Below are 12528 nucleotides of genomic sequence, written 5' to 3' on the forward strand. Positions count from 1 at the left end.
AATATCTCTTTTTATGAGATTACAAAATGTAAAGTATTTAGATGGCAAGACACCATGAAGGAGGCTGCTGAAACAAATAAAAATGACTGAACTTTATGATTAAAAAAAACAAAAAAACACACAGTGATGTGATAATGAATTGTGCAGGAAGTATAAAAGTGCATTGTATGCAGATATAATAAAATGATTCCCACAGTGTAGTGTGGTTGAAGAAGGTAAGGTAAAAAATGTGGTACAATAATGTTGAGTATAACATCTAAATTGTCTATTTATTCATCAAACGCTTTATAATATAATCGTTTTAATTGAAAATTGGGCACTTTGACTCACTTTGGAGTTAAATTGAGAAAAATAATCTCGTGCCTGCAGTACTCCAGTCTGCCACCAGGAGTGCTGAAGCTCCAAATGAACACGGTTAACTGAAGTCAATTGCGAGTTCTCAAGAAATGTTGTCGTTTTTTTCTCATGAAACGTCTCAGTGCAGCGTATTTCCACCAACCGTCTAAATGTTTTGTGTGTTTTTTGTTTTGTTTTTCTCCTCAGATGCTGACGACTCTGGTTGTGTGCTGCTCAACACATCAAGAAAGGTAGGCCTGAATATTCATCACCTGGCGAGGAATGAGAAAGTTACTGATGAGATCTCCTGTAAAGGATAAATGATTTTCTTCAGAAACCGTCCACATCGCCGCTAATGAGCCCGGCCATTTATCAACACGCGTAATTTGAATTCAGATGATAACAGCTCTGCAAAGGAAATCTGATTTACTAACAAGATTTAAATTACACATCGATAATTTCATGGCAGGAGGCATGAAAAGAAGATGTGGGAACCCACAGGAGTGGCACAAATATGATCACAACTTTGGCATCGACTCTCTTAGAGCCTGATGAATGCTAATGAGCACAAGAGTGACAGAGAAAACATTGATCCACAGAAACATAGAAAAGGATCTGTACGTCAGGCTGATATGGCTGAAATTCAGATGAAATACTCGATTTACCTTCTGACGATGGTATTAGGTGGAGAATTTAGTTTGGAGCCAGTCAGCATTAAACTAAAGAGGATTTATCTGTAAATGACACAGCCGAGACTCATGCTTCATTCTAACTCATGTTAAAAAAACCCTCCTGCATGGTTCCGTCTTATATTCTCCTCCACATGGTGATAACGCACAGTTCTACGCCGCACGGCTGAAGGACACGGACGCTGGTAAAAAAACAAAAAACAATCCAATCCATGACGATTGAATAGCTCTCCTGTCAGTTTCTCTGTTTATCTCTTCACGACAAACTGTGCGTCAATCCTCCACATGCACGCTCGGTCCCGGTTATTGTTGCGGGGAGATGAAGCAGATCGCGGCTGACATTGGAAGAGAAGCAGAAACACCCTGGAGAGGTTCCTTGCTTCATCTTATTGCAAAGACACAGAGGCGCTCACACGCACACACGCCCACCAATCAGAATACCGGGAACGTCTGCTGATGTTGGCTGGAGCTGGCGAAAACCAGAGGGAACATGCAAACTCCACGCAGAGACCAGTTCTCACCACGGCTTCATGCTGCCCTTGACTTGGAGCTACGCCTTTAAATGAGCGACAGAAACACACAAAAACCACCGGAGAGCATGCACATTTAGGCCACGTTCACATGTTTCTTTGGTGACTTGTAGGTTCGTCTACGTTAAAACAAAAGGCCCAAACGTAGTGAAATATCACTGCTTTCACTCGTTTTCATTGCAAACGAGGTCTTAAAAGACAAATGATCAACCGATTCTGTTGGGTCACTGCCTCGCTGAGCCGCTATCCACTAGTTATACATGCAAGACAGACCGAACCCCTGAAGAACCCCAGTGAAGGTATTCCCCAGGGGAAACATTCACACTTCACACAGAAAGGTCGAGATGGTGAGCAAAGCCAAACCAGGCTGCTTCACACTTCTACCCTCTGCAGCCCTGAGCCACGGACCAGTGGAGCCATATTTACAAAATAAGTATGAATATATGTTGTGTCTTTGTAGTGAAAGCACAAACATTAACAAGGAGAACATGGATGTTCTAGTGGACAGACTGCCAGGTTGGATTGTTATTACGGTGACTGTCAAAATAAAAGTACCAAGTCCCAGGAGAATATGGACTAGGAGTCATGACACCATGGAGGAAACTTTGTTCTGATCGTCTCTACTGAGCATGTGCAGAACTACGAGTTACTACGGCTGTGGTGCTTCATGTACATTAGCAGCGTTTCTGCCGTTTCCATGGCGACAGAGTCCAATTATTACCAAAGTCCATTTGCCTTGTCTCCACAGAGAAAGAGACGTAGCATTTTGTAAAAGTTCCACCTCAGGAGTCGAGTCCAGGTCTCCCAAAAGTGATGAAAACTTGTGCTTTCGCTTGGAATCAGGAAATACTAGTTCCTACGGCCGTGGTGACCAGGAGCAGGACCAGGAGCAGGACCAGGACCAGGACCAGGAGCAAAGTTTCTGCCATCTACAAGGAGACAGAGTTGAAGTGTTTTCAAAAAGTTGTATTTTCAGTCTTAGCAAGTACCATAAAACACTTCGAAATACAAGAGTCCCTGCATAAAACCACCTGGAGAAAACGAATGCAGAACATGTAAATTCACAGTCCTAACGACCGGACGATGAAGAGTGGAACCTTCTGGGATTGTTGCTCAACCACCATGCAGCCAATAAATAAGAAGAATCCTGAAGGAGAACCAAGAAGTCCCAGGTCGAAGGTGCAGTCTGCTCACAAAGAGAACAGAAGAAATGGACGAGGACTGCTTGTTAAAACCACGGCAGACTGGAGGAGAACATGCAGACCCACACAGAACCACCACCGTCTGACTCCAGTTCAGCACAGCAACCTGAGCATGAGGCGGACCAATCAATGAGATTGGTTACGATTTCCCCGGTGCTAACTGACACACTGCGGGAAGTGAGGTAAAGCTCTGCGTCGGTGGAGTTTGTGGCTCCAAATTAAAACGTGTGACGATGGTTTGATAATCCTGTAGGTTTGGTGTTCATGGCTTTGTTTGTGAACGATCTCTGCAGTGAAGTCAGAGTGAATCCTCCTCGGCAGCTTTGTGTCCTGAACACACAGCAGTGCTGTCGATCCCTTCGATTGTGTCTTAGAGCAGAGATTCCTCACAAAACACCAAATCAGGCTTTGTCAGGGATGAAGAATGTGTGACTTGAGGTTCCTCTTTACGCCGCCAGTAGATTCAGTCTGTCACATTGTTTTGTTCGCTGCTGTGAAGGTGAGAAGCTACCGGCCGTACGTCTGATTCCTGTGCTTCTCAGGGACACACTTTATTACTATAGACAGAAGTCATAGTTTAACTCTCTCGGCTGAGTGTTTTAAAAAAAAAAGGTGTCCGTACATTAAAACGGGATCCTTTGCCTCTGAAGCGGGTCGTCCTTGTTGCCAGAGCAACTTTAATGAGCTGAAATTCAGGGATTTACATTCAGGGACAATACATTTTCATCGCTTTTAGGGCCCTGGACTCGACTCCTGAGGTGCAACTTTTAGAAAATACTACGCCTCTTTCTCTGTGGAAACAAGGAAAATGCACTTTGGCAACAATTGGACTCTGTCACCATGGAAACGGCAGAAATGCTACGACTGTACATGAAGCACCACGGCCATAGTAGCTAGTAGTTCTACACATGCTCAGTAGAGACGATCAGAACAAAGTTTCCTCCCTGATGTCATGACTCCCAGTTCATATTCTCCTGGGACTTGGTACTTTTATTTTGACAGTCGCCATAATAAAAATCCAACTTGGTAGTTTTATTTTGACAGTCACCATAATAAAAACCCAACTTGGTAGTTTTATTTTGACAGTCACTAATAACAATCTGTAAAGTTGGCCGTCAGTCCACTAGAATGTCCGTGTTCTAGCTTTGTTATTGTTTACAGACCATTATTCTCTGACAAACGCAGCCACGATACCATCCATCGCTGTATCTCAGGCGTGTTATCTTAGTCCCCGCCCACACGAGCCAAAACCATCCTTTTTCTTCCCGTCGTCCTTGAAAAGTTTCCCCTCACAACGGCGGGGTTATTAAGTGACGAGGCGGAGGGGGTGGAGTGGATATCTTGTCGAGAGGCATGGTTATTAGCGCCAGCAACAAACCTGTGTGAGATCTGAGCGTCTTGTTCCTTGCTCCCGCTAACAACTAACAGCTAACAGCTAGCTTCCTTCCTCTCAGTATTACGCCCGCTCCGTATCGCTGCTGTTTGCTTCCTTCTGCTTTCTGAAACGGCCTCACGTATTCGCATCCCAGACTTTTGTGACGGATGTGTTTATTTGCTCTGATCCATAAATAGATTTTTATCCCGCTCCCGTTACGTGGATGCTACCTTTGACTCACTTGAGTTGAAAAAAGAACAGAAAGTGTCTTTGAAGTGGCGTTTTGCTCGGCTCTACATCCACAACATACGGACAAACATTCTGCCAGGAATGACGACAAACCTTTTCTTTGGCCCGCCGCAGAACGACGCTCCGTCTCTGGCGGGGTTTTGTACGAACCAGAAACAAATCAAATTTATATTTAGAAAGCTTCTTACTGAAATAACTTGAAAGACTGAAGACATTCACTTTCTGCTGTGTTTGATTTAAAAAAAAAAGAACAGCAGGAAATCCACTCATCTTCAGCATGTCTGTCAATTCCAGGATCGATGGAACGGGCGACCGGTGTGTGTCTGGGCTCTTAATCGAGCTGTTTTCATTCCTCCGTCCATTCATCCGTCTTTAGGTGCTTCTCACACGCCGCCGCTGCAGTTTGGACAAACTTTGCAGGGGTGAAGTGCCCCCGCTATTTCAAACACCGCAATCTTTGGCTCAAAGGGAGTCGCTGGGAGATTTAAGCTTTTAGAGCGCTTTCATTCTTCAGAGCTGTCAGGGACGTGACAGCCGGCCGGAGCGTCTGACCGACCGGCAGATCCATCATCCCACAGCTTCCCAGATTAAAGTCGGGGACGTTCCTCATTCAAATCGGCCTCCGCCCACCATGAAAGCCACTTTGGGGTTAAAATCAGGTTTAAGGCTTGAAACGATTTCGCCATTGATTAATCTCTCAATTATCTTCACGTTTGATTGATAGCTCGTCTTTAAATGGGCAAAAAATTGAGTTCAATTCTAAGAAATAAAACTACGTTTTCTCTACCTTTGACCATAGGAACTTATTGATTGATTACGGTTCCAGGTACAGTTAAGTAACTAAAACCTTTATTTTTTTCTTTGTCCAGCTCTGGAGGAATATCTCCTCCAACCCCTGAAGCTTTGATTTTTTTTTTTTCCCCTCCAGTATGTGAAGCTGATGAACTTTCAAGAGGAGGTGCGGGCACACCGGGACCTGGACGGCTTCCTGGCGAGGGCCAGCATCCTGCTGGACGAGACGGCCGCCTCCCTGGACGACGTCCTGAAGCGCATGCTGCACCACGTGGGCCAGGACAGCCACACGGCCGAGCCCAGCTGCAACTTCGAGGAGGTGATGAGCCTGCTCTTCACCGACGCCGGAGCGCAGGAGGTCAACGGTGAGCAGCAGCAGCAGCAGCCTCGTCCGCGTGCGGCAGGAAACCGGCGGTACAATGATAAAAGTTGTAGCCTCTGCGCCTTTCCGCAATCAAACCGAGACCCCGTGACGTCCCGACACCTGACCCGAAAGCACCTGACGTGTGCGCATGTGGACAGCGGCCTCCCTGCAGGCTCGCCGGCCGGATTGTCAGATACACTTGACAATGGTTCAAGAAGCTTTTGGTACCCAGAGCCATGTTTGTGATGTTTGAACCGAGGCTGTCAGTTCAGCCCACAGCTCTCTGGAGTGGACACAAATAGCACGCAGCAGAGAAAGCATGCAAATACAAACACACACACACACACACACACACACACACACACACACACACACACACACACACACACACACACACACACACAGCCTGAAAACCGCTCGTTATTTCGGCAAGCCACGTTTTCTCACTTAATTGTTTGGTTATTGAAATGTCACAAATGGGTGAAAAATGTCAGCTCGGGTTTCCTGAAGTCCATAATCCTAAATATATTCATTTTATCGTCACTTTAGTATTATTTCTTTTTTCAGGCATGTTACATTTAAATGCATTTTGTGCAATCGCATACATTTTCAAATGTTCATACACACACACGCACACAATATCTACATTATTTGATGTTCATAAATAAATAAATAATATCTTATACAAATAAATATATAATCTAAGTTTAATGTTGATAATCTATGTTAAAATTATACATCATATTTAGTGATTGATTTATTTTTGTTCCTGTTTTTCAAACGTTTTTATTCTCACAGCAAAAATCCAGTATCGGTTCGCAGAAAACAACAAACAAAAAAAGTCATAATGAGGTTAGCAACACATTTTAATGAGTTTCAAACTGCTGTGAAGCCTCAGTGTCTCATCACGACGTCTCGATACGATGGTCTGCTGCAGCCGACCGCGGGCTGAGGCTCCAGGCGAACACGTTTAATGAACGGAGGCTGAAAATCCTCACTTCTGGTTTGATTCGATCATTTTGAAAAACATTCCCTCACTCAATTGTTCGGTGCTTGAAATGTCAGCCGGGGTTTCCTGAAGCTGAAAAACAACAATATATTCATTCTGTTCTTGGGAATTAAAAAGCTTAAAAAAAAACATGCTTTTTGGAAGAATTATGAATTTTGAGCATCTAAAATGTGGATTTAAATGTGATGTGAGAGGAGCCATGAGTTTAACGCATCATTGACACATCCTCCATTTAAATTTATCATCATCCATTTGATGCACATTGTCCACTTTGTTGAGAAAAAAACCCCATTATAGTAATAATGGCTAATAATTTTAATTATTTCATGGTTAAAACCCAATAACATTGCAACTTGGCAATACTGGGATAATTTTTTTACCAACAGCTTAATTCATTAATGCTATTTTCTGATTGTTGAATTATTGAACATGTAATAACTGCATCTAATAATGTAATATTATGTAAATAAGACTCGCTGTCTTGGAAATGTACGATTTTTTTGACGTATTTCTTTAGTCAGCTTTTCAGTCCCAGATTTATTGGCGGTCATATCGACTATTCAGGAATTTATCTCAAATATGGATAGGGTTAGGGTTATTTCTTTTCAATTGGCAAAAATGTGTCATTTATTGGTCAATTTTTTTTGTATCATTTCTTGAGAGTTGACCTGAACCTGTGGTGGCGACGATCCAGCTGAAGGACGTCCAGAGGTCAGAGGGGCAAACGTAGTAAAACTGGAGGTTACTGTACTTTTTAAAAGCTCGATTGTTCCTGCCGAGCGTTTTTTGCTCACGGATCCACGTCACATCAGCTTTGAGGAGCAGATTCTGGAGGTTCATTCCCGTCAGAGCAGAAAAAATCCTCCTCTTACATAACGAGAGCTGAAATCCCGCCGCCGGCTCGCCACAACGCGCTCACAAAGTGCCGTTCAGTAAACTGTACTTCTGATTGCCCGTTATGAGTCGAGGTGGACGGTGCAAACGCACGCGTGGAGGTTTTCCCTCTCTGCCGTGAAATCTCGGGGAAGGAACGTCGTGTCTGCTGGTCGGAGGCGGGCGGTGTGAGACGCTCGCCTCCCACAGGTCCGCCAGGTGATAATTGACTTCTGTCATCGATCAGTCACTCGGCTTTTCAAACGGCGATCTGAGACTCCCGGCTGCAGATACTCCTCTGCACATCCTTCAGTTGCACGTGAAGTCAAATAGAATCATTTCATCAAGTTTAAATTTGGCATCATTCAAACAGTAGTAACGTTTAAAAAAAAAAAAGTCGTACAATGTTGATCAGATGTGTTTTTATTGCACACAAATGAGGCACAAATAGTTTTGTTTTTTTTAATTAAAACCTGCCATTTAAATATAAAACTAATATTCTGGAAATGCTTTAGTGGCAAATAGACAACAAGAAATCAGTCACACTTTAATGAAGATTATTACAATTTTAAATGTTTTAAAAATTATTTCCACAGTAAAATTAATGAAGAAAAACAGGATATTAAAAAAAACTGTGAATACAAGATAAGAAGTGCTGTATGATCTGAGAAATGATTGTAAATGTGACCCACATCTGATTTAAAACAAAATGTAGTCAAGTCAAGGGAAAATATGACAAAAAAGACATAATATACAAAGATATAAAGTTCCCTCACCTTCTGAAATTAGTGGCGTTACTGTAGAAACACACACACACATACACACACACACACACACACACACACACACACACACACACACACACACACACACACACATAGATATACATGCTCTTTAGCATTTGCAGTAGCATTAGCGCTGTAGCATCCACACACAGCCGTGCATGCAGAGACATGCTCGTGAGGAACTCAGGACTCATCAGTAGACGAAGTGATCTATTACTCTTTAATCTGATTTGGTCTGGTTAATTATTCATTAAGAGTTTATGGGCCTTCAAACTGGGGCATTTCTCACGACAAGAGTCTTGGTATTGCGTTTCAAACCCCCCCCCCCCCACTGAGGAGTGTGAATCCCCACGTTGACGGTCGGATCGTTGAATTCACACGTGAAGCTCTCAGTCAGAGCTGAAGGGGGACGATATCTCTGGAGGGAGGGGGGGGGGGAAACAAAGGCTCCTCCTGGGGGAATACATTCACGTTATCACCGCGACACATCTCTTCAGGTATTAATTTCTGCCATATCTGCGTCCCCCCCCCCCCCCCCCCCCCTCCCCTCCCCCCCTCCGCGCGCCGCAGAGGGGTATTTCAGCCGGCGAAATTTGGAGTGTAATACTGTACGGCTGCCAGATAAAGAGAACAGGGCCAGATTAGAACAGGCACCCGAAGAACAGAGAATCACAGGAAGGAGAGGAAGATGAAAGCCCACAGAGGTAATTAGTCCTGCGCACACTCCGGCACAGGACTCAGATTTTTGGAGGCCAAACTTGAGCTGTTTTCGCGCTTCACTTCCGTCTGGGGATTTCAGGACGAGGAGCAATAACCAAACACACTGCTGCCGATGCAACGCCTGGATAATAATATCACTTCCGCCGCTAATACACACGCTAATGCTCCTTCTATTAACCCAAAGTCACACGTCATCCTATAACACGGAGTATTTAAACCAATAAAGGATTATTGGATGCCAACAGTAATGACAAAGCTTACATTAGTGACAGGCGGCTGCGGCAGAGCGACTAATAATCAGTGTTTGGAGCGATAATGTTTGGTCTTATTGGATTTTTCTTCTGTTCTGCTGGCGTTGTTGGCGTCGCTGCCAGGCTGTGATGTGCCCTGCTGATTGGCCGCGTCCACGAGGACTGTACCATCACTCCTCCCTCCACTGCCGCCCCGTCACCTGTCATCGATCTGTGCTGGCTTTCCACATAAACTCTCCCGTTTCTTTCTTTGCAAGCGCAAATCAAACTGCAAAACGGTTTTTGAAATTAATAATTAGAAATTGAGTATATAATTGAGTATAATCTATTTTTTGGGGGGGGGCGGGGTGTCCTTCCAAAAATGAAGGTGCAGTCGCAGCTCTGAGCGTTCCCAATCATCTGAATGATCTGTAAAAAATAATTCACACAAATGTGTCTTAAAACCACAGGTTTTCATTCGTGCTCTTTTCTGATACTTAAGTGAATCTTTTTTTTTTCAGGTTTTATTTTTTTTCAATTTTATTCCTTGAGAGCAAACATGTTGCTTTCCACTGCACACTCCTGAACTCTTTTATTATTGGCTTTATTGTGGATTTACTGTCGTTGTATTAACTAATTAAAAGAACCACGACAACATTAATCTTTAAAACTCCATTTTCACGACAACAAGTGAAAACTGAAAAGTGGCCTTTTAAATGACAACAGTGCTCTGAGACACTGAAAGTACAACTTTTTGAGAACGACTCCTGAGGTGGAACTTGTTGAAAATGTGGCGAGAGGTGAAAACGCAACTTTTCTGAAACTTTACTCCTGGTCATGGTCCTGGTCCTGGTCCTGGTCCTGGTCCTGGTCCTGGTCCTGATCCTGGTCCTGGTACTGGTCCTGGTCCTGGCCACCATGGCTGTAGTAACTAGTTCTTCTGCACATGCTCAGTACAGCCAATCAGAACCAAGTTTCTTCCATGGCATCATGACTCCCAGTCCTTATTCTCCTGGGACTTGATGCTTTTATTTTGACAGTCACTGTAATAACAACCCAACTTGGTGGTCAGTCCCCTAGAATGTCTTTGTGGGCCTTCATATTAATCTTGTTGTTATATTGTCCATTGACAACTCTTCACTTCGGCCGTAGTGACCAGCAGCAGAAAAGGCATTTCCCCTGTTTCCACGGAGACGGAGTTGGAGCGTTGAAGACGAAAGATTGGATCGTAGGAGAGTCGTCGTTAGAATCTGCGGTCGCGGTTTTGATTGTAAAACTATGTTTGATGTCTGCGATCAGCTTCAACAAACCAATAGAGATGGAGGGTGAAGTGACGTAGTTATTCGCGTCACACCGGAATGCTAACATTAAATGCTAACACATACTTACAAGTACTTACTTCAAGCTCTCTGGGCAGAATTGGCCTCTCCAGTTCGCTCCTCTTTTTGAGCCCTTCCAGGTTTTCCTCTTCCTTTTTGGAGGATTTTTTTTCTCCAAACATAAGAAAACAAGAAGGCGAGAGTTCTGTCCACATTCAGTGCCTTTATTTTCCCTGAATGGATGCTGAATGGAGAAGCCCCCGCTGACACTGAGCAAACCACTGCGCCGTCGTCCACACAGAACACTTCAGGTTTTACGGGAATGATCAGAATACTAAATGAATCCCAGTAATTTGGCTCTTTAGCACATGAGAAATGGCCGGCGCTCGTGTCGTTTTTCCATCTCAATCTCTTCATTGACGTCTTCATCGGGTTTCTTGTGAACACGTCGCCCCTATCGCTGATAAAATCCAATTTTTGGTAATAGCCTGTGGACAGTAATCGAGATAAGATCTCTCCGAGCCCAACGAAGACCAGACATTGAGGGATTTTCTCTGGAAAATGATATTTAATATGCATGAGGTAAAGGAAGGCAGGAAATGAAGCTCCTGCTCGGTAGAGATATTTATGTGTGTGTGCCCGTTAACCAGAACATATGTGTGTGTGTGTGTGTGTGCGCGCGTGTGTTTAAAGACAGGAGAAATTGCTTGTCGCTGGTTAAAAACTGACTCTCTTGGTGTCTTTCTCTCCCTCCTCTCTCCACATGCAGACAAATCTCAAAGTTTCGTTTTCTTTGATGACGGTAAGCTTGTGTTAATTGGATGAAAATGTCACCATCAGGCGCCGTGAGGCTGCAATCAGTGGTTTTGCTTCTGTACCAATCACCATCAGTATGCCGTCTGTGTTCCCGGCTCCACGCTCGGGTACTGGGTCGATCCATTGAGCCATCAAATGATTACACACCGGCAGAAACCGACCGAGTCACCGATATCGATGCCTCTTCATCTGCCCCTCAAATCAAGGCGCCGCCGTCACGCCGGCCTCGTCGCCCAATAACCTTATCGGCTCTTTTTGCGAGGCGTTGGGGGTGGAAAGAGAACCGCCGCTTCTCTCCGTGCACTTCAACTTCATACCTGCCAAATGAATCAATTAATACGTTTTACATTTAAGTGTTAAATGAAATTCAATCCCGGTTTTACTGATTCACAAACGTTAGGGGAATAAATGTTATACTATTTGAAAGCATCATTATTTCCCTTTTAAATGTGTCTATGGATACACTGCATACCTGCGTATACACCTGGTTAGTTTTCAGTTGCGTACGTCCCCCATAATGCATCACTCAACCGTATCGACAAGCCACATTACTCTGCCTCTGATTGGCTACTACTTTCTGCATCGGCTGATTTGACTGGTCGATGTCGATGTTGTGTCTGACGAGCCAATCAGACGCACAGTAGGACGCGTCATTACCAGGCGAACACTGCGAGCCGATAAATTCAACCCAAATGATGTGACAATGAGCAAATACTACAAACAGATTTTCAGTGAACGGTCGTCTTACGTGACAAAGTTTCCCCCAAAATATGGCAATTCTGTACCACTTCAAAAAAATAAATAAAGAAAGAAAAAGCAAAAAATAAGTATGAGTATTCCAACTTGTCTAGGGAACAAAACACTAAAATACTACTGATGCTGATCCTGTTAATCACAACCACGAGCTGGAACGCTCCATATTCCTCATTCATGAGGGCCAAATCACGTCGTACATGTCGAGCTTTAGTAAATCAGGACCCGAGTCACTTCCTGACGCTGTTTCGGCAGATTATTTACGCTGAAGTAATTTGTTTTTACACGACGACCACACAGAAGATGTAATTGACAACCTCTTTAGCTGACAAGGTTGCAGCATTGACCCAGTCCTCGTGGCCTCGCTCATCACCACGTCACACGTGTGTGCGTGTGTGTGTGTGTGTGTGTGTGTGTGTGTGTGTGTGTGTGTGTGTGTGTGTGTGTGTGTGTGTGTGTGTGTGTGTGTGTGTGTGTGTGTGTTCC

The 12528-nt window shown here is 44.1% G+C and overlaps 1 protein-coding gene across 1 annotated transcript in view; it reads left to right on the forward strand.

Moving 5' to 3' along the window:
* slc4a11 (solute carrier family 4 member 11) overlaps window positions 1-12528 on the forward strand; it is a 103331-nt gene that overhangs the window by 45754 nt on the left and 45049 nt on the right. Inside the window, exons 4-5 of the mRNA XM_080513397.1 lie at window positions 544-587; window positions 5310-5538. Of these exons, the coding sequence (XP_080369523.1) occupies window positions 544-587; window positions 5310-5538 (273 nt within the window). The remainder of the gene's footprint in view (window positions 1-543; window positions 588-5309; window positions 5539-12528) is intronic.

This window comes from Blennius ocellaris (genome assembly GCF_963422515.1).
Source record: "Blennius ocellaris genome assembly, chromosome: 17".
NCBI classification, from domain to species: Eukaryota; Metazoa; Chordata; class Actinopteri; order Blenniiformes; family Blenniidae; genus Blennius; species Blennius ocellaris.